Here is a 25,691-nt window from a genome sequence, read left to right on the forward strand (position 1 = left end):
TCAAGCCCAGGCGATCGGTTTCACCCGACACTCAGGCAGAAATGAGGAATCCTCCACCTTATCACAGGCGAAAGCGATCTAGAGGGAAACCTCACCACAAAGAGCACAGTTAATAATTAGCAGCAGACAATACTTTACCGTAGACAGTGACTAACATCACAGTAGCAAACACCACAATGATCTGACATTGGACATGACACAAGGGGCTTTAAATAAGAAGAACAAACAAGAGGCAGGTGTCGCTCACAGATGAAGGTTGCAGTGATCAGCGTTCCCATGGAAACAATCAGGTTTCCCATGGAAACGCCGATTCAACATGCCAGCGGCACCTGAAACACATAAACACAAACGATCCTCATAAGGCAAAACACACAACCTGGCAAGGTGCCAGGACCGTGACATCACTTGAGGGTGCATGGTGGCAAATCGTGCACAGCTATAACCCACCACCGTGCGCCCACACAAAGCTTGAACACAAGACAGGCAGGGGACGATGATGTCATGGTGCTCGTCAGACAAAACCCAACCTGACCGGTTGACAGGACCATGTCATCACCGGAGAGCACACACAACATTTTGAAACATTTTGAACCCAATCAACAGGACCTGTGCACTCACACAAAAGGGGTGACACAAAACACTAAGACAGGCCGATACTGCCACGGTCCCTTCAGGTAGAACCGCAACCTGACAAGGTGACCAGACCGTGATAACATTATGGTCCAGATTGTATTCTATGGAGAAAGGCAGAAGAATCTTTCTGCTTAACATCTATTTTGTGTCACACAGAAGAAAGTAAGACATACAGGTTTGGAACAACATGAGGGTGAGTAAATGATGACAGAATTTCCCCTTTAAAACCCATCCTGTCTAGAGCATTTTTCTGTCGGACACAAGTCTCTCTTACTCTTCGTCCAGCGATGAGGGATAAATATTTCATGAAAATGACATGACATTAAAAGACTTGGAGAGACGACCACAGACTAAGACAAAGGAGAGAGAGAGAGATAGAGAGAGAGAGAGAGAGAGAGGTACTTTAATCTGTTTTCATTTAATTAACACATTATAATATACAATTATCACCAAAAGAGAAATATAGAGTGATGAAATTTGATAAGTGATGATAGTGCATGTGAAGGAGGCTTTAATGTGACAACAGTGGCCTCTAGTGGAATCTTCATGATATTACATACATCTATAATAGTGATCACATTCGAAAATGTTGCTGGTTATGTAATGTGAACATTAAAATGAGTCAAAATATAACCCCCCATTATTTATACCATGATCAAAGGAAACATGTAAATGCTTCATGCTACACGCTTTAACTATAGTGCACGACCAAGGGCATAGATGTTCAAGCAAAATCTATGTCATGCACTATAGTAAAAGTGTTTGGATGTCATACGATAGCATTGTGTGAGGAACAGGGTGAAAAGTAAGAGTTTATGAACTGATAATCTGACGTTTTACTCGTGATTTGTCTGAAAGTGAGCAAAAGTCATTGTTGTAGAATATTTAGTGTTCATTCCACCAGGAAATGAGCCACATTAAATTCATTTTGAAAAATGTAGGTAAAGTAACGTGATTCTATGAGACCAGATTTCTCAATTATGCTCAATAATGTTCAGTAATAACAAAACACTTTTATGTGTAGCTTTGCATTCAGTGCTAGCCTTTCCCAAAACCCTCTCCTGCATTAACAGCTATAAACACACACCTTTCACATCTGTAACTGCTTACCTTGAGGATGCTAACAGTAAAACAGGGATGAAAAATGAAATAAATAAATAGCACAGTTAGCGTGTGACCCAAAACATGTAAACACTCATCCTGAAGTAGTGTATGGCTGTAATGAGGGTCCACACCAGCAGGTGGCAGTGCCAGCTTTAGGCATTCTTACACCATGTTCTACTTTTGTATTGTCTTTTCAACTCACAATATTTTTAGGGGGCCAAGAACCGATGGTGCTGGAACCCTATTGTATTTGTTACGATTTTTCAAGCCAAAAGTGCTGAATCCTTTATTGTAATTGCTAAAGTTTTTCTTGGGAACAAGCACTGAAAGTGCATAGGCACCTATTGTATTCATTAGTGTTCTTATTATTATTTATTAGGCAAACTCCTCCTAGACCTTTATGTCCAATTTGCACCAAATTTTGCAAAGATGCTCAATAAGTGCTTAAAAAAAGTTCCACTTGATTAACCAAACAGTTTTCGAATGGCACTTCAACAAATTAGATGAAGAACATGCAAAATTGGACTTGAGGATGTATCTCTGCAGCACTTTGACAGATTTTAACGAAAGTTGGTATGTGTCATGGCCATCATGCCCTGAGGTGACAAAGCAGTGTTTCGGCGTAGTGCCCCCCCCACCGGTCAAAAGATAAAAAATGGCTATTTTTAAAAATCATGAACCTGGTCTCTTAGATTCAGTGCGACATTTCCCATGTCGGTCATTTTGAATTTTGTCGTAAAATGCTGTATTGTAAGAATGCATTTGCGAATTGTTATGAAACATTTTATGTGTTATCAGCACCATGCCCTGAAGGTGCTTGAGAAATTTGGATCTCGTTCCACCTAGTGGCCAAAAAAATTTTATAATATAACTTGGAGTTTATAACTTTTAATGGCGCTGGTCTATTTTCACAAGACAGGTATCGTTATGTTCCTGAGGACTTGCCGAGCGCAACAATACCACATTTGCAATGGTTTTTACCTTACGGCCTGTTGCCATTTTAAAAATAGTTTCGAAAATACTTTAGCAAATTGCTTCTAGACCGTTTGTTCGATCAGAATGAAACCACCACCAGTAGAATAGCCGTAAGCAAGTTCTTTGATATAGAAAGGAACAGGGCAAAAATTTGATTCTAAGGGCCAAAAACGTGCCGATGATTTTAAAAGTTGTCTCCACTTTTACGTAAATTGATGTAACTCTTAAACAGAATTAGATATTTTCACCAAATTACACAAAGTTTTATGAGAGCTAAATCTTAGAACACATAAAATGTTGCAGGGTTTGGCCACTTGGTGGCGCTATAACAGGAAACAATGTGAAAGTGGCTGTAACTACGGAACCATTGGTCCAATTGACTTCAAAATATGCATGCAGTGTCTTTGTGGGAGTTGCCATCATTGACCATGAGGACAGTCATGTATATATATAAGAAGATGGCCACCATTGACCAATCTTCAAAGAATTTGACAGTGAGCATGACAAACAAGGCTGTATTTTAGTTATGGTTTGGCCTATTACAATGAAACTTGGTGCGTGTGATAGCTATCATACCCTGATGGTACATGAGTAGTTTCGGAACAGTGCCACCTATTGGTCCAGAAATATGAAAAATAGCTTTCATTGCTCATAACTACTTATTTGTGTGGCCAAAAATCATGAATAATTTGGCCTATAAACGAATAATTTGGCCTATGTTCATGAGACTGGTCTCTTGTGTTATGGTTATGACAATGATGCCATATTTCCCATGGTCTGCCCTATTGCCTGTCCACCATTTTTAATTTAATTGAAATGATACTTTTTCTAAAGAGCTAGTGGAACATGGCTGCCATTGGCCGCCAGCATGGCCAATTCAGCTATTAGACATGGTTAACATAGGCCGATCAGAATGAAACATGGTGTACATATTTGACTCTTTGCCCAAGAGTTTTTTTCAAAATTTGACAATTAAATTGTCCACCAGTTTATGCTGTTACATTTTACATGTGCGTTAATGGTATAGAGCAGTGTTTCACATAAACATGAGTAATTCAGATCTTATGATAGCTGTTCTCATTTTGAGCAACTTTGCCTCAAGAACCATTGGTGTCAGTCAAATCAACAGTGAAATATTTGAGATTACATAACAAAGTCTACATTTGCAAACTTGTCCTAGGCCGTTCATTAGACCTTTACCAAATGTGGCCTATGTCATCATTGCACCATGCTTGCAAGCAGTTATCAAAAGCTTTTGATAGACCAAACCGTTCTCCTATAATGCAACAACGAAATGTATCTATTCAATGCTTTGTTTAATCTACATTAAATGTATATTGTGCTAATATAACCACCACCTGACAATACCATATCAATTTAGCTGCAATACCACCTTCTGGTCAAAAGTTAAAAGAAATTCTATTACATTTTAAGTTATTCAGTTCATGAATTTTAAACCGCTTTGAAGAGCATTCAAGCATTGATTTTCGGCAATCACATTTCCTGTCTGCTTGGCCCTGGAATTGCTGCTTGCAGCTATATTTATTGTTATTATTCTGCCCTAAAACTGATCTTGAAGACCAAAATTTAAGGCCTAGAGACATTGGGGATTGGTAGTAGCCATTTGCCTGGACTTGTCCCTAATGGCCAAAGGGGGAGTCCCAATATGAAAAGTTATCAAAAGAATTTTAAACTTTTGATTCATCATCAAACAGTAAGCCAAAATGTAATTAATGGGCATGGTCACTTTATTAAAACAGTTTTAACTCATGAACGGAATGAGATATTATCACCAAATTGCATGCCTCTGCTTCTTGATGGCTCAATAATAATTAAAAATCATAAAATGTTCTAACTATGGAAACCTTGGTCCGATCAACTTAAAATCTGGTGTGCAGTGTCTTTGTCCAAGATGCCATCAAGGTCTATGAGAACAATCTCATATCTTGAAAAACATAGCCGCCATCAACCAATCAACTTTCAGCAGCTATTAGATATGGTAAGAAAAGGCAGATCGGAATGAAAGTTAGTAGGCCTATCTGTTTCATGGCCCAAGCGGTCTGTACAAAGTTACAAAAAATTATTGGCCACCAGGAGGTGCTATCTAGTTTTTCATACGTGTATACCGTTGTGTTTTCACTTATTCATACCATATGATAGATTTACTCATTCTGAAACTCTTTGCCTCAAGAAGCATTGGTGGGAATCAAATTGTTTATTAAATGTTTAAGATTATTAAAAAAAGATTTTTTCAAACTAGTCATAAGCTGTTCGACAAAATTGCCATATGTCTGTGCTACATATAATTACAGTTTTGAAAAATGAAGGCACTTTATCATTGGACTGTCTAATTAATACTTAAAATTGGTTGAATATGTACTTAAAGGACCATAATAACTTGGACACCTAGTAATTGCTGCTTGCAGCTATATATATTAAATGTATGGGCAGCAAAAACTGTAAGACCTTGAGACACCAGACATGGCAAGATGTTCCCAATTTCCCCTTGAATTTTCTGAAAAAATACCTTTTCATACTCCTCGTAGGCCGTTTGTCCAAATAGCACGAAAATTGGCATACATCATCTACAGACACTCCTAACAAAAGTTATTAAAATAATTTTGATACATCAAATTGTCCTGAAGATATTACAAATACAATTCCTTCAGTAGTGCACACTTAGATTCATTGATCAATAGCTTGTAAATGCAAAGGACAAACTAAACAAAACCGGTACACAAAGTCAACAGGCCAAGTTGAGTTTGTGCGCAAATGTTTGTTCAATCCTGGCCACAGGGGGCACTACAATTAAAATACTGTAGTCTGCAGTCAATGTGCAGTCATTTTATCGACAAAGTTCAAATTAGATATGCACCTTCTTTGGTTCAAGTGCTAACATGTCGTTAACATATCGATTCGACAAATCAACAAAAATCGCCACCAGCTACCAATCAAATTTCAGCACCTAATATTGTGACTGGCCGACAGCCATGAAACGTATTATACATAAGAAGGGTCTGTACATGAAGCTGTATATCCAATTTTGTGATAATCGGCCACACGTTGGCGCTATAATAAGCTAATTCACGTTTTTGCTAATAACTCCAGATCCCTATAGGCTAGAATAAAACGTTGTCGTTTTTCTGAATTCTACAAGAAAACTTTTTATCACGTATATTTTTCTAACTTGTCCTAGGCTTTTTCCCCAAATTGCAAGAAATGTTTTATAAATAATCTAGAGACCCTCCTGATAAAATCTTATAAAAAGAATTGTGATATCTTAAATAGTTCGGAAGAAATGCGCAAATATGTTTTTGTGTGTGGCCTATAATGACTAATTGGCCTCTATCTTGTGAACGAAATTCTCAAACATAATAAAACTTAAAGCACTTGAACAACAGAACATCATGTGCAAAATTTCTTCAATTTCCTAGGTGGCACTACAATTTAAGAAAATCCTATTTGTGCTATTATTAAAGCATTTCGGGATAGGGTTAGGTTTCGAATTTGAGTTAGGGTTTTTTCATCACCAATTTGTGATGGCAGGGGGTGCTATAACTTAAAAAATCCTATTCATCCTACAGTGATTAAGGAAGCGAGGTTTAGAGTTAGGTTTAGAGTTAGAATTAGGGTTTGAATTAGTGTTAGGGTTTGATTTAAGGATTTAAGGCCCATGTATACTTCGTTTATCTGCTTTCTGTGTGTGAAAAATGACACCAATTTATGATGGTAGGGGGCACTACATTTTAAGAAAATCCTATATTTGCCACTGTTAAGGCAATTAGGGTTAGGGTTGAGGTTTGAGTTATGGTTAGGGTTGGAGTTAAGGCCCGGGAATACTTTGTTTTTCTGTGTTCCGGGTTGGATCAGTCAATAATGTGCAAAATGTTATCAACTTATGATGCTAGGAGTCACTTTATTTTTGAACAGTGATAAAAGCAGTTGAAATTTGACACCAAAACAAATGAGTCCATGGCATCCACAGGATCTGTTCTATTAAATTAGGTCATTTTTGTCATGGGTTAGTGTTAGTCTGATGACATGTGACAATTTTCACCAATTTCTGATTTCAGCAACACTTAAAATGTTCAGGTAATTTAACACTGGAGGACAGTACAGGAGAACCAATTTTGTCATTGGAGAACCAATTTTGTCATTGGAGACATGAGATAGGTAATCCTTGAGAGTCTTTAAACCCGTCAACGGGTTTACTTGTGTGCAAAAATGATAACAGAAATAACATCTAGCCACAGCTAGTCAAATATCAGACAAAATAATGAACTTAATGTTACATTCATCTAATTTGCCAGATTCACTCCAGTAGTCGAAAGCTCAACATTCAGATGACCTATTAGCCTGCATTAGCCCTAGAACTTATCACAGTAGCAGTATATATTTAAACAAGGCTGAGATATAGTCTTCATGTGCTGTATGAAGCCATTTAAAGGTTTTAGGTCACATTTCATATTCACAACTTGTGCTTTGTGGAGTTTCTTGTCTACTGATTTAATGATCAAACATGCTTTAAACAACAGTACATTAAAGAAACTGTAAGTCTGTCGCTCACACTGTCATTTTCATCTTGTCAAAAAACAAAAATGGTACTACTGTGAATAAGGTCCCGATGATTGCCGCTTGTGGCTATATTTACCTCTATTTTTTATCAAAGATTAACATGAAAAAACCCATTAAAAGACTAAAGCAGACCAACAGCACAAACCAAACTGAACTCCCATCATTTAACGCTTCATAGAGTAACACAATCATACAGCAGCTGAACTATATCTCTGCTAAAGAACTACTGTAATGATTGAGAGATTCAACAGTCAGAAAACAACCACATAAACACCAGAAGCCCTGCATTTACACAAGCAGCCAACACCAGAACAGAAAGAACAGAAAATGAAGGCGGGGCTTACAGGGCAGCTGCCGTCTGATAGGGTGGTCATGCTGATTGATGAGCTCATCTTGTCAGAGGAGACTGAAGGAGGGGAGGGGCTTCTCTTCTCCAGGATATCCTGTGACTGTAGAAAGTCTTGCCAGTCATGCTGGATGCTGAACAATTCACCAACATGAACATGAGTTACTGATAACAATGAAATACTGTTAAAACAATGCGGTTAAATACTGTTACTGATAATCACCAATAACAATACAATACAAAAAAATTGGTTACACTTTATTTTTAGTGTCCTTGTTACAGTGTAATTACACACCCAAGTACTGAGTAATATTAATTAACAACATGTACTTACTATAGGTTTAGGGTCAGGGTAAGATTTTGGTTTAGGGTTAGTTGCTTAATAATTACTGATGATAATAATGCAACACTAATAATTACTGATGATAATAATGCAACACTAATAACTACTGATGGTAATAATGCAACAGTAATAATTACTGATGGTAATAATGCAACACTAATAATTACTGATGGTAATAATGCAACACTAATAATTACTGATGGTAATAATGCAACAGTAATAATTACTGATGGTAATAATGCAACACTAATAATTACTGATGATAATAATGCAACACTAATAATTACTGATGATAATAATGCAACACTAATAACTACTGATGGTAATAATGCAACAGTAATAATTACTGATGGTAATAATGCAACAGTAATAATTACTGATGGTAATAATGCAACACTAATAATTACTGATGGTAATAATGCAACACTAATAATTACTGATGGTAATAATGCAACACTAATAATTACTGATGGTAATAATGCAACAGTAATAATTACTGATGGTAATAATGCAACACTAATAATTACTGATGGTAATAATGCAACACTAATAATTACTGATGGAAATAATGCAACACTAATAATTACTGATGGTAATAATGCAACACTAATAATTACTGATGGTAATAATGCAACAGTAATAATTACTGATGGTAATAATGCAACAGTAATAATTACTGATGGTAATAATGCAACACTAATAATTACTGATGGTAATAATGCAACAGTAATAATTACTGATGGTAATAATGCAACACTAATAATTACTGATGGTAATAATGCAACAGTAATAATTACTGATGGTAATAATGCAACACTAATAATTACTGATGATAATAATGCAACACTAATAATTACTGATGGTAATAATGCAACAGTAATAATTACTGATGATAATAATGCAACACTAATAATTACTGATGGTAATAATGCAACAGTAATAATTACTGATGGTAATAATGCAACACTAATAATGATAATAATGCAACACTAATAATTACTGATGGTAATAATGCAACACTAATAATTACTGATGGTAATAATGCAACACTAATAATTACTGATGGTAATAATGCAACACTAATAATGATAATAATGCAACACTAATAATTACTGATGGTAATAATGCAACAGTAATAATTACTGATGGTAATAATGCAACACTAATAATTACTGATGGTAATAATGCAACACTAATAATTACTGATGGTAATAATGCAACAGTAATAATTACTGATGGTAATAATGCAACAGTAATAATTACTGATGGTAATAATGCAACACTAATAATTACTGATGGTAATAATGCAACAGTAATAATTACTGATGGTAATAATGCAACACTAATAATTACTGATGGTAATAATGCAACAGTAATAATTACTGATGGTAATAATGCAACAGTAATAATTACTGATGGTAATAATGCAACAGTAATAATTACTGATGATAATAATGCAACAGTAATAATTACTGATGGTAATAATGCAACAGTAATAATTACTGATGATAATAATGCAACAGTAATAATTACTGATGGTAATAATGCAACAGTAATAATTACTGATGATAATAATGCAACACTAATAATTACTGATGGTAATAATGCAACAGTAATAATTACTGATGGTAATAATGCAACACTAATAATTACTGATGGTAATAATGCAACAGTAATAATTACTGATGATAATAATGCAACACTAATAATTACTGATGATAATAATGCAACACTAATAACTACTGATGGTAATAATGCAACAGTAATAATTACTGATGGTAATAATGCAACACTAATAATTACTGATGGTAATAATGCAACACTAATAATTACTGATGGTAATAATGCAACACTAATAATTACTGATGGTAATAATGCAACAGTAATAATTACTGATGATAATAATGCAACACTAATAATTACTGATGATAATAATGCAACACTAATAATTACTGATGATAATAATGCAACAGTAATAATTACTGATGGTAATAATGCAACACTAATAATTACTGATGGTAATAATGCAACACTAATAATTACTGATGGTAATAATGCAACAGTAATAATTACTGATGGTAATAATGCAACACTAATAATTACTGATGGTAATAATGCAACACTAATAATTACTGATGGAAATAATGCAACACTAATAATTACTGATGGTAATAATGCAACACTAATAATTACTGATGGTAATAATGCAACAGTAATAATTACTGATGGTAATAATGCAACAGTAATAATTACTGATGGTAATAATGCAACACTAATAATTACTGATGGTAATAATGCAACAGTAATAATTACTGATGGTAATAATGCAACACTAATAATTACTGATGGTAATAATGCAACAGTAATAATTACTGATGGTAATAATGCAACACTAATAATTACTGATGATAATAATGCAACACTAATAATTACTGATGGTAATAATGCAACAGTAATAATTACTGATGATAATAATGCAACACTAATAATTACTGATGGTAATAATGCAACAGTAATAATTACTGATGGTAATAATGCAACACTAATAATGATAATAATGCAACACTAATAATTACTGATGGTAATAATGCAACACTAATAATTACTGATGGTAATAATGCAACACTAATAATTACTGATGGTAATAATGCAACAGTAATAATTACTGATGATAATAATGCAACAGTAATAATTACTGATGATAATAATGCAACAGTAATAATTACTGATGATAATAATGCAACAGTAATAATTACTGATGGTAATAATGCAACAGTAATAATTACTGATGATAATAATGCAACAGTAATAATTACTGATGATAATAATGCAACACTAATAATTACTGATGGTAATAATGCAACACTAATAATTACTGATGGTAATAATGCAACACTAATAATTACTGATGGTAATAATGCAACAGTAATAATTACTGATGGTAATAATGCAACAGTAATAATTACTGATGGTAATAATGCAACACTAATAATTACTGATGATAATAATGCAACACTAATAATTACTGATGGTAATAATGCAACAGTAATAATTACTGATGATAATAATGCAACACTAATAATTACTGATGGTAATAATGCAACAGTAATAATTACTGATGGTAATAATGCAACACTAATAATGATAATAATGCAACACTAATAATTACTGATGGTAATAATGCAACACTAATAATTACTGATGGTAATAATGCAACACTAATAATTACTGATGGTAATAATGCAACACTAATAATGATAATAATGCAACACTAATAATTACTGATGGTAATAATGCAACACTAATAATTACTGATGGTAATAATGCAACACTAATAATTACTGATGGTAATAATGCAACAGTAATAATTACTGATGGTAATAATGCAACAGTAATAATTACTGATGGTAATAATGCAACAGTAATAATTACTGATGGTAATAATGCAACACTAATAATTACTGATGGTAATAATGCAACAGTAATAATTACTGATGGTAATAATGCAACACTAATAATTACTGATGGTAATAATGCAACAGTAATAATTACTGATGGTAATAATGCAACAGTAATAATTACTGATGGTAATAATGCAACAGTAATAATTACTGATGATAATAATGCAACAGTAATAATTACTGATGGTAATAATGCAACAGTAATAATTACTGATGATAATAATGCAACAGTAATAATTACTGATGGTAATAATGCAACAGTAATAATTACTGATGATAATAATGCAACACTAATAATTACTGATGGTAATAATGCAACAGTAATAATTACTGATGGTAATAATGCAACACTAATAATTACTGATGGTAATAATGCAACAGTAATAATTACTGATGATAATAATGCAACACTAATAATTACTGATGGTAATAATGCAACACTAATAATTACTGATGGTAATAATGCAACAGTAATAATTACTGATGATAATAATGCAACACTAATAATTACTGATGGTAATAATGCAACAGTAATAATTACTGATGATAATAATGCAACACTAATAATTACTGATGGTAATAATGCAACAGTAATAATTACTGATGATAATAATGCAACACTAATAATTACTGATGGTAATAATGCAACAGTAATAATTACTGATGATAATAATGCAACAGTAATAATTACTGATGATAATAATGCAACAGTAATAATTACTGATGGTAATAATGCAACAGTAATAATTACTGATGATAATAATGCAACACTAATAATTACTGATGGTAATAATGCAACACTAATAATTACTGATGATAATAATGCAACACTAATAATTACTGATGGTAATAATGCAACACTAATAATTACTGATGATAATAATGCAACAGTAATAATTACTGATGATAATAATGCAACACTAATAATTACTGATGATAATAATGCAACACTAATAATTACTGATGATAATAATGCAACAGTAATAATTACTGATGATAATAATGCAACACTAATAATTACTGATGATAATAATGCAACAGTAATAATTACTGATGATAATAATGCAACACTAATAATTACTGATGATAATAATGCAACACTAATAATTACTGATGGTAATAATGCAACACTAATAATTACTGATGGTAATAATGCAACACTAATAATTACTGATGGTAATAATGCAACAGTAATAATTACTGATGGTAATAATGCAACACTAATAATGATAATAATGCAACACTAATAATTACTGATGGTAATAATGCAACACTAATAATTACTGATGGTAATAATGCAACACTAATAATTACTGATGGTAATAATGCAACAGTAATAATTACTGATGGTAATAATGCAACAGTAATAATTACTGATGATAATAATGCAACAGTAATAATTACTGATGATAATAATGCAACAGTAATAATTACTGATGGTTATAATGCAACACTAATAATTACTGATGGTAATAATGCAACAGTAATAATTACTGATGATAATAATGCAACACTAATAATTACTGATGGTAATAATGCAACAGTAATAATTACTGATGATAATAATGCAACACTAATAATTACTGATGGTAATAATGCAACAGTAATAATTACTGATGATAATAATGCAACACTAATAATTACTGATGGTAATAATGCAACAGTAATAATTACTGATGATAATAATGCAACAGTAATAATTACTGATGATAATAATGCAACAGTAATAATTACTGATGATAATAATGCAACACTAATAATTACTGATGGTAATAATGCAACACTAATAATTACTGATGATAATAATGCAACACTAATAATTACTGATGATAATAATGCAACACTAATAATTACTGATGATAATAATGCAACACTAATAATTACTGATGATAATAATGCAACACTAATAATTACTGATGGTAATAATGCAACACTAATAATTACTGATGATAATAATGCAACAGTAATAATTACTGATGATAATAATGCAACACTAATAATTACTGATGATAATAATGCAACAGTAATAATTACTGATGATAATAATGCAACACTAATAATTACTGATGATAATAATGCAACACTAATAATTACTGATGGTAATAATGCAACACTAATAATTACTGATGGTAATAATGCAACACTAATAATTACTGATGGTAATAATGCAACAGTAATAATTACTGATGGTAATAATGCAACACTAATAATGATAATAATGCAACACTAATAATTACTGATGGTAATAATGCAACACTAATAATTACTGATGGTAATAATGCAACAGTAATAATTACTGATGGTAATAATGCAACAGTAATAATTACTGATGATAATAATGCAACAGTAATAATTACTGATGGTAATAATGCAACAGTAATAATTACTGATGATAATAATGCAACAGTAATAATTACTGATGATAATAATGCAACAGTAATAATTACTGATGGTAATAATGCAACACTAATAATTACTGATGATAATAATGCAACAGTAATAATTACTGATGATAATAATGGAACAGTAATAATTACTGATGGTAATAATGCAACACTAATAATTACTGATGGTAATAATGCAACAGTAATAATTACTGATGGTAATAATGCAACACTAATAATGATAATAATGCAACACTAATAATTACTGATGGTAATAATGCAACACTAATAATTACTGATGGTAATAATGCAACACTAATAATTACTGATGGTAATAATGCAACACTAATAATTACTGATGGTAATAATGCAACAGTAATAATTACTGATGGTAATAATGCAACAGTAATAATTACTGATGGTAATAATGCAACAGTAATAATTACTGATGATAATAATGCAACAGTAATAATTACTGATGATAATAATGCAACAGTAATAATTACTGATGGTAATAATGCAACACTAATAATTACTGATGATAATAATGGAACAGTAATAATTACTGATGGTAATAATGCAACACTAATAATTACTGATGGTAATAATGCAACAGTAATAATTACTGATGATAATAATGGAACAGTAATAATTACTGATGGTAATAATGCAACACTAATAATTACTGATGATAATAATGCAACACTAATAATTACTGATGGTAATAATGCAACACTAATAATTACTGATGGTAATAATGCAACACTAATAATTACTGATGGTAATAATGCAACACTAATAATGATAATAATGCAACAGTAATAATTACTGATGATAATAATGCAACAGTAATAATTACTGATGATAATAATGCAACAGTAATAATTACTGATGGTAATAATGCAACACTAATAATTACTGATGATAATAATGCAACAGTAATAATTACTGATGGTAATAATGCAACACTAATAATTACTGATGGTAATAATGCAACAGTAATAATTACTGATGATAATAATGCAACACTAATAATTACTGATGGTAATAATGCAACAGTAATAATTACTGATGATAATAATGCAACAGTAATAATTACTGATGATAATAATGCAACACTAATAATTACTGATGATAATAATGCAACAGTAATAATTACTGATGATAATAATGCAACAGTAATAATTACTGATGATAATAATGCAACACTAATAATTACTGATGATAATAATGCAACAGTAATAATTACTGATGATAATAATGCAACACTAATAATTACTGATGGTAATAATGCAACAGTAATAATTACTGATGATAATAATGCAACACTAATAATTACTGATGATAATAATGCAACACTAATAATTACTGATGGTAATAATGCAACAGTAATAATTACTGATGATAATAATGCAACAGTAATAATTACTGATGATAATAATGCAACACTAATAATTACTGATGATAATAATGCAACACTAATAATTACTGATGATAATAATGCAACAGTAATAATTACTGATGATAATAATGCAACAGTAATAATTACTGATGATAATAATGCAACACTAATAATTACTGATGATAATAATGCAACAGTAATAATTACTGATGATAATAATGCAACAGTAATAATTACTGATGATAATAATGCAACAGTAATAATTACTGATGGTAATAATGCAACACTAATAATTACTGATGATAATAATGCAACAGTAATAATTACTGATGGTAATAATGCAACACTAATAATTACTGATGGTAATAATGCAACAGTAATAATTACTGATGATAATAATGCAACACTAATAATTACTGATGGTAATAATGCAACAGTAATAATTACTGATGATAATAATGCAACACTAATAATTACTGATGGTAATAATGCAACAGTAATAATTACTGATGATAATAATGCAACAGTAATAATTACTGATGATAATAATGCAACACTAATAATTACTGATGATAATAATGCAACACTAATAATTACTGATGATAATAATGCAACAGTAATAATGATAATAATGCAACAGTAATAATTACTGATGGTAATAATGCAACACTAATAATTACTGATGATAATAATGCAACAGTAATAATTACTGATGGTAATAATGCAACACTAATAATTACTGATGATAATAATGCAACAGTAATAATTACTGATGGTAATAATGCAACACTAATAATTACTGATGGTAATAATGCAACAGTAATAATTACTGATGATAATAATGCAACACTAATAATTACTGATGGTAATAATGCAACAGTAATAATTACTGATGATAATAATGCAACACTAATAATTACTGATGGTAATAATGCAACAGTAATAATTACTGATGATAATAATGCAACAGTAATAATTACTGATGATAATAATGCAACACTAATAATTACTGATGATAATAATGCAACACTAATAATTACTGATGATAATAATGCAACAGTAATAATTACTGATGATAATAATGCAACACTAATAATTACTGATGGTAATAATGCAACAGTAATAATTACTGATGATAATAATGCAACACTAATAATTACTGATGATAATAATGCAACACTAATAATTACTGATGATAATAATGCAACACTAATAATTACTGATAGCAATGCAATACATTTATTGGTTGATTACTGCTCTTCCTGTATAAAAGCTTAATAAGTGAACCATTAAATCATCCTGTAACCCAATATCTTTCTCTTCCTTCATTCAGAATTCTTCTCTCCGTGAGGCCCAAATTATGTTATGGAAAAACCTGAATGCACACAAGAGCCCTAGCTGAATGACACTGCCGATTATACTATGCAACACATTGTTTTAAAATGAGTTTGTTGAGGGAGATGTCGTGGTGTGTAACGTTCAATACTGCAGGTCTTTCCATGAATCGTTGCCTAATTAATCTTGTCACAGAGCCCCGTTCACTGTTAGTGACAAGTTATCTGATGTGATTTCATAAAAACTGCAATCTCTCTCCACGCATTTGTCGCGGCCACACTGTCTTTGTGGAGTTTATGTTGTGAATCATATAAGTTTCCTTCTCCACAATCTCTGTCACAGTCTTCAATGGTATACATTTTTCACTATAATAGCCTAGATAACTTCTCTTCAACTGCCATGCACGACAACTGTAAATACACATCAACACCCACCATTAGCTTTAACCAATCATCAACGCTCTTCGACGGCCCAGTTCTCCTAGGTTGAGAATTTTATACAAATGTGCAATCAGGAGAAAAATCAGCAAACGAACATCTTGGAAGAACAAAAACATGAAATCAATTGGACGACGCCTTGAACATCTATACAGAGAAATGGGATTTAATGTGCGCTTCATAGCATATACTGCACTGAGAAGACTGCTCTTCCTTTTCTCCTCGTTCATCTATAATGCAGCAGAAGACCCACCAACTCACCAACTCACAAGACATTGTGTAAATTACACCTCTAGCAGTGCTTCTTTGTACATTTCTTTCATGACAAAGTTATGTCTGTATACAGTACCAACTATTTCCCACAAACACAACTGTTATTTCTCTCATATCCTCCCTCACCTTCTGATCTCTCCAGGTTTGACTACCACCTCTCCGTCCTCTGTTTAGGAATTCTTTCTGAAATCACCAACTACAACACTGATACACACACTGATACTCACACTGATACACACACTGCTACACACACTGATACACACACTGATACTCACACTGATACACACACACTGATACACACACACTGATACACACACACTGATACTCACACTGATACACACACTGCTACACACACTGATACACACACTGATACTCACACTGATACACACACACTGATACACAAACTGATACTCACACTGATACACACACACTGATACACACACTGATACACAAACTGATACTCACACTGATACACACACACTGATACACACACTGATACACACACTGATACACACACACTGATACACACACTGATACACACACACTGATACACACACTGATACACAAACTGATACTCACACTGATACACACACACTGATACACACACTGATACACACACACTGATACACACACACTGATACACACACTGATACACACACACTGATACACACACACTGATACACACACTGATACTCACACTGATACACACACATTGATACACACACTGATACTCACACTGATACACACACACTGATACACACACTGATACTCACACTGATACACACACATCCAGTACTCACATTAATACTGTGGTGTTCAGCGGATGTGTGTTCATTGTGATGTTATTCTCCACATCTGTCACCATCTGATTTCTAACAGAGACATCCATAAACCATATGAGCACTTTAATGAACATTTTACACACTCAAAGGAAATCATCACAGTTATCATGCAAATAACAGCCAAGACCATTCATGGAAAGTAATTGTGTGAAGGTGTATTATTATTTCTGAAAAACAATTAACATTATGTGGTGAAGTAAATATAGTAAAAAAGATCAAGTCATTTCTATACTGAATATGTTAGATGAAGCGTTAGGTTGAAATGAGGCAGTAAATTCAACATTTGTACTCAATTCAAGCGTGTAAAAATGAATGCTCTAGCTTATAATTAAACATGATTTATGATTGTTTATTATCTTTAGAATGTGTCATCATGTATCAATTAAGTAAACTTAGCCGGCGTTCCCAGCATGCACCGTGCTTGAATAATGAATGAATGTGAATCTTGTGTGTATCGCCAGTAATGTAAGCTGATGTTGTCTAACAGAATAAACTGCATGCAATCGGCTTCCGCATGTCATGTGGTACATTCATAAACGTGTTTAAAACAGAAGTTCAAAATGTGAAATATTCACATAAAACCTTTATTTCAAAAGCGTATACATTCAATTTGTAAGTAAAAGTTACTGTATTAACAGAAATGTTTCAGTTACATGTAATCACACACTGTAATCAATGTTATGTCATGAAGTTAAGAACATTTGACTTTAAAAAAGGGTTTTTCATAAATCGTTCTATCAGTGTTTCAGTGTGGAGATGTACTGATTCATTGAAAACTGTTATGATTTAGTGATACAGATGGAATGGAAATAGTTCCTGATCTCTGTCTATTTGTAGAATGTGTATGATGTTTAATTTGATAAATGAAATGATGTACTGTATTTGTTTTTTATTGCAACTATATTCAAAAGAATGTTTCATGGTGCACAACACACTTATTCTAGAGTCCTCTATTGCCCTGCTGATGTCATAATTAATAAAAGACATTTAATTTTCCACTTTTCATATGATCATAAATGAAGTTACTACACAAAAAATCTAACTTCTAAACCCTAGGTAGTTGACTTGCTGTCCACCACCTATATAGGCAGCTACCTTCTAAGGCAACATTATACAGTACATGAATTAGAATCTCATAAATGACTGATCTGAAATGCTCTTCGTAGGCAGCAACTGTGTGTCGTACACATAGTGTTCTTCAAACCAAGTGCACAAGAGTCTCGACGCAGTTGATTCTAAAAGAGTTCATGACGCAGTGCTCTAATAAGCAGAATATTGAATAAAAGTGCACGTTTTTAATCAATATTTATAAACAACGATTATCTTGATTTATTTTCACTAAGACTCTGGGATTGTCTTCAGCAGCAATATATGTGATGCTGACTATGTTTTTGGCCAAAAGAAGATATCTCAGAGGCTTTGGGAACCGTTAAGAGTTCATTAATACACCCATGAGGCCTTCATATACGATCCACAGCACAGAACTGACATTATTAGTGTGTCCTAACAGTTTCATCTAAAAGCACATTGCATGTGAATACATTTATAAAGACATAACAATGTTTTTATAGATTTTCCTTTGAGATTAATGAAGCGGTATATTTACAGCAACTGTACAGAACAAAGTCAAATGATAAATCACGTTTCATCTCTGGTTTTGGTAGGGTTTTTATTTGAACTCACATCTGTAGTTGATATCTTCCATCATTGAAATGCTGTACACCCTGAGATGTGTTGAGCTCCTCCTGTGAGAAACACAGACAGCATCAGCATAGACGAATGAAAGTGTCCCTCATTCTCAGCACAGTACGGGTCCAGTAACAGTTATTCTTTGTGTAGGACTGCAGGAACAGTACATCTGTATTTATGTAAATGTGACACTGACACATAAACCAGAGACTAAATAAATCAATTCAAATCATAAGAATCCCATCACGTCAGATAAGTAAGGGATAAACCATCTTTTTATTTATTTCATATAAATACATTGAATGTAATTTTTCTGTTTATATCAGCAGTGAACCATACCGTACCCCAGATCACACCACAGACAGCCCAAAGACTCGGGATAGAAAACACAACGCTTGTGTGTTAGTGTGGACGTGGACAGCAGATCTATGTTCATTCTGGGGTTTGCAATGTCAAGCAGTCTGCATTGATTACAGAGGACACTACAGGACTGATGTGTCCGTGTTTGTCATGTGTGGTTAGTTCTATACATTTAACAATCCAGACACAACAAGCACATTTCTTCCTTTTCTTTCCCCCTAATGAGATAAAAACTGTATTTGGCATTGTGCAAGAATTATATTTGTGCTCCTCTCATTTGGCAATAATGGAGCACCTGAACAATCTGAAACTGGGGAAAGGATTCTGTCAGGTGTAACATAATGTCCACAGGATGAGGTTTGTCAACCACCTCTTGCACTGAGTCGAGCGAAAGCTATTGACATGAACACAAATGGCTGCATTCTGTGTAATTAAATGACTCTGTTTAAATGAGGACAGATGTCCTTTATCAACTTAACCTAAAGGCAATGTTTTGTCTTTTTCTACAACCTCTTTTTCCCTCGTTCTCCCAGGGCAAGATGCATGACTGTATTACTTTGTGACTGTTATCATACTGGGAAATCTCATCCTGTTACAGCGCTACAAATTGTGTCCTGCGTTCAGTTGTTCTTGAATTGTTTATTGTTTACAGTATGTGATGCCTCAATCTGCATTAATTCTCCTCATATTTACAGAGCTTAGTTTAAATGATACTTCTTGCAGCAAAGTCTAACACTTAGATACAGCATGACTTTCAGCTTGCTGTTGAACTATACAGCTCAACATGAAGTGATGTAATGCCAACTGTCTGCACATGTTTGAAGCACCTTTTCATTTAGTGGCTGTGAGCTCAAATTCAGGTATACAGCCCTTCATTAACATTACGTGAGATCGACCTAAACAATGCAACTATGCAGTACTTTTGCCGAATAAAAGCATGCTTATAGATTTAAAGTGTGAATTTGCATGCACACACACACACACATAGATATGTCAAGTTTCAGTGACTGAACTGACAATAAATACATCTTTTATTTACAATTATAATTAAAATATTTCAACAAGAAAATTCTGTATAATTAATTGAACAGTTGGCTTTGTGTTATGGCACGACATCAAACCGAATCGAAGGCTTTCTAAAGAGTTATTCTTTACAGTTTGTGATGAGCTTGTTGCTCATTGTCAATCTGATACAGTCTTTAAAGAGAAGTTGCAGTGATGACCTCTGCCAGATCCTCTGTAGTCAGTCGTCTCTCCAGATGTGAACATGGCTCATTATCGTGCTGACAGAACTGAGAAGGATGGCTTCTGATTCTGTGATACGCAGGGACTTGACATTGTCCAGATGCTCTGGGGTGAAAAGTGTAGCCATAGTCTCTCCAGATTGATGACACATGCTGATTCGCTGAATGATGTCCAAACGCTGACGTGTGATACGCTATTTTGTACCCACAGTTGCCGGCAGGACTGCTGGAGGTGTTTGTTGAAATCTCTCTTGTTCCCTTGCACAGTCCGCCCGTTGATACAGAACAGACAGAATCTGAAAGGAAGCATCCAAACGTTGTACATACAATGCTTGTGAATATTTTTGAAGCAGATATTTTAGGCTGAACAGTTCTTTGAAATGGTCTGGCATTATTCAAAAAAACAAACTCACTAATACATTGCTGATGTCCACTGGTACAACTTTTGAAACGGCCTGTTTCTCCACCGATATCAGAGTTGCTATCATTGAAGTCACTGTCACCTTTCCCACTGTCCTCCGTGCTTGTCTGCTCAGTGGAAACACTCCCGCTGTGAACAGAATAACACAAGTTATGACCTCATTTCCAGCCAGAACAAATGGAGTCATGCTATTCAAAGTGGCTTTAGAACTCAATGCATGCGTAATATCAAATAATCACTCCATTTATTTACACTAAATACTGGCACCGCTTGTACGGTGTAAATTAGCATTTTAGACATGTATTGCAATCAAATATTCATAACCAACCTCTTCTGAAAGGTGTATCTGTCACCTTGCCAGATGGTTACAGGACAAAAATTGTTCTTCTTGAGGAGGGGGTGGAACATCTAAATGTGAAATAAATACAGTCAGTTTGACATTTGTGGATGACGGATGACAAAATATCATAGTTGATGGATTTGTGATGCCAATAACCCCCAAATATAATCCCCAGTGGAGGGACCCCATTTCTGAAAATATTGAGGCAGCTATATATTTAGCCAAATATAAAAAGTGCGTTTTCATATTGTCATTGTACTAAGTACAAAGCAAATGGTTAAAATATTATCTGGAAAATATTGACTTAATATATATTTTAATATATGATACCAATTTAAATAAATAAAATAATGATTCTTAAACTAATGATTTCAGAATGAAACAATGATAATGTAAAAAGTGTTCTCTTTACATTTTTTGTCCTGAAATTTTCCACAGACACTAGTTAATAAGATAATCCTACCTTAAGGTCCAAATCTTGACTTTGCTCCTCATAAGAATAAGACGAGTCTTCTCTCGTGGAGGATATTTGCTCACTGACAGTAGCACCGGATTCATGGCATCCGCTGGAATCGGACGAGTCAGTAGTGTCCGTTGAGACCGGAGCCTTAACCAAGAAACGTTCTGTTCTGTTCTCTTTCCCAAAGTATGTTTTTCTTTGGCTGGGCCTCCATGCCAGTGCAACTGCAAGAATAGCAACCAATAAGAGCACGCAACCAGCTCCGAGAAGAACAATAACAATGAGGTTTGTCCTCTGTTGTTCTTCACTTTCTTCTACATCAGTCAGTTCAATAGACACAACCACCTGCTCCTCAACAGGCAGTTCCTCTGTGACCACGAAACGTATATTGGCAGTGCAAGAAAAAGGTGCCCTGCCACCATCAGTGACCATCACCTTGATCTCTAGAAAGTCTCCTCGCTTGTAACTTAGACTGTATTTCAGTGCGATGTCGCCTGTTTTTCTGTTTATGAAAAACATTCTTTCATTGTCTTCTAGTAGGCTGAAAGAAAGTTTTCGGTTCACATCATCATCCTTGTCGTGGGCTTCAACCCTTAGGGCAACATAACCAGCTGGAGCATTGTACGGTATAGACACGTGAGCAGAACCATTAATGAGGTCAGGTTGAGTAATGACAGGGGCGTTGTCATTTTCATCCACAATTTTGACCTTGACAAGTGCTGAGCTCGACAGTGGTGGTGAACCTCCATCAGAAGCTTCAATACTCACTTCTATCTGCTTTAAATGTTCATAATCAAGAGACTTTACTAGAAACAAAGAGCCAGAAACAGAGTCCAATGAAACCAAAGTGCTCAGCGGAGCTCCGGCGACCTCGGTATCAATCATTTTATAAGTCACTTTTCCGTTTGCCCCTGCATCTGGATCACGAGCGACTAAAGTGCCAATGTAAGAACCAGGTTCTTTGTTTTCCATAACTGAAAGTTCATAGACAGATTTGCTAAACAGTGGAGGGTTGTCGTTTTCGTCGCTCACCCTAATAGTGTACTGTCTTGAAGTGCTAAAAGGGGGCGAACCCAAATCTTCAGCCGTAACTGTCAGATTGTATTCAGGAATCTTCTCTCTGTCCAAAGTGGCTGTTGTGATGATCATAAATGTGTCGCCATAAGCCTGTTGAAGTTTGAAATGTTCATGTCCGTTCAAACTTACACGCATGTGTCCGTTGTCTCCGGGGTCCTTATCCGTGGTGCTGATGAGAGCAACAAAACTTTTCGCTGCTGCCGCCTCAGTGATGTAAGCGATACCTTCGCTCGTGGATGTCATTGGTGTAATAGAGATTTCAGGAGCATTGTCATTCACATCCACAATTTCAACAGTGACTCTACAAATGGACGGAATAGAGTCGACACCTAAATCGTACGCCTGTACATTGAACTCGAAAGATTTTCTGGACTCGTAGTCTACCTGTGATTTAAGAATCACTGCACCGTTCAATGTGTCAACAGAAAAAGTGTCCATGATCTCATCGGTGACATCTTCCACAAAGTCATAATGTACATCACCATTTACGCCATGGTCAGGGTCAACCGCGTGCAGTTTGAACAAAAGATAACCAGCCGGTGCGTCCTCGTGAAGCTTGACTTTAAGGGAATCACGCTCAAACTTTGGGCTGTTATCATTAGAGTCTAAAACCTTGACTTCAACTGTTACCGTTCCCAGCTTCTGTGGATTGCCACCATCAATCACCGTAACTTGAAGAGTATAAGTGTCTTCCACTTCCCTGTCAAGTTCCTTCACCAGGACAAGTTGGGGATACTTGATGCCCTCCTCCCCACTCCTTGTCTCGATACTGAAATGGTTGTTATGAAGAAGGTGATAGCTTTGAATGTAATTGATTCCAACATCCAAATCATTCGCGACATCTAACGGGAACCGTGTGCCCACAGCCACATCCTCTGCAATCTCGAGTTGCATCTCGTTACGGGTGAATTGAGGACAGTGGTCATTGATGTCTCTAACCTGGATCTCCACATGAATAAGGTCAAACTTGTCCTTCGAAACAACTACAACATCAAATGTGATGAGGCACAGCGGAGACCTTTGGCAGAGGCTTTCCCGGTCTATGCGCTCTCCCACTGTCAAAAGACCGTCGTTCTTTCGCATGTCGATCAAAGACGAATTTCCCTTCTGCATGAAGCGGAAGCTTGTGTTCGGATAATCGGATGTGTTGATATTCAGATCCAGTGACAGGTTCCCAATAATTGATCCTGGTGATGCTTCCTCGAATGTGTGATATTTGGTGGTTGTGCCTTCCACTGTCCAGAGGGTAGCGACTGCAACTAAACATAGACTCTCAAACAACTTTCTTGCCTCCATTTCTGTTCTAGATTTTAATAACTGGCCATCCGATGAAGGTTTGCATTCAGTTCAAGTATTCTTTCAGCAAAGTTCCTGTTAAATACTGAAGGTGTTTGGCACTGCTGAATTTAAGTATCTGTATGCAAATGACTGTCCAGACCAACCAATAGTGTTCCTCTGATGCACCAAATGGCGCCTGCCCATTTTTTCTCCCTTCTCAGGGCCAAAGGTGCAAACTTTGTGGGTTTTATTTCTTTAACAAACGGAAGATTTAGAATCACTGACCGTACTAATCCTTAGTATGTATCTTTTTTGTACTAAGTTTGGTCAAAATGTTAAAGTACTTTGTCTCAACACAAACATTGTAAATTGTTAACTCTTCTCCAATCACAACACCCATTTAAAACCAAATCCACGTTGCAACGTTCAGTCGGTTCTTTAATTTCTTAATAATTCCTTCTGACATTGCCGTACATGCCTTCATTGAATTGCAGTTCATTGAAAATGACAAATTAACTTTGTTCACAAGTGTGACGTGACTGGTAAAACAGAGTGGGCTTATGCTGCACATGACTATTAAAGCGAAATATACTTTAATGTGAATTTACATTAACATTAAATACAAACGAAGGCTCTTTGCAAAATTGGACAATCCCAAAACACATAGATTGTGTCATTATGCTTTTGCAATTCCACATACTGTTGGCCCAGC

General features: G+C 34.1%; 1 protein-coding gene across 1 annotated transcript; it reads right to left on the reverse strand.

Annotated features, from left to right (window-relative positions):
- Positions 1 to 24,997, reverse strand: LOC127629720 (protocadherin-8-like). The gene is made up of 4 exons (XM_052106937.1): positions 22,628 to 24,997; positions 19,794 to 19,855; positions 7,632 to 7,767; positions 1 to 78 (listed from the first exon to the last, which is right to left on the reverse strand). Exons 1-4 carry the CDS (start codon positions 24,995 to 24,997, stop codon positions 1 to 3), a joined length of 2,646 nt encoding a protein of 881 aa, XP_051962897.1.
- Positions 24,998 to 25,691: the final 694 nt, after the last annotated feature.

Source organism: Xyrauchen texanus, chromosome 36 (assembly GCF_025860055.1).
Source record: "Xyrauchen texanus isolate HMW12.3.18 chromosome 36, RBS_HiC_50CHRs, whole genome shotgun sequence".
Taxonomy (NCBI): Eukaryota; Metazoa; Chordata; class Actinopteri; order Cypriniformes; family Catostomidae; genus Xyrauchen; species Xyrauchen texanus.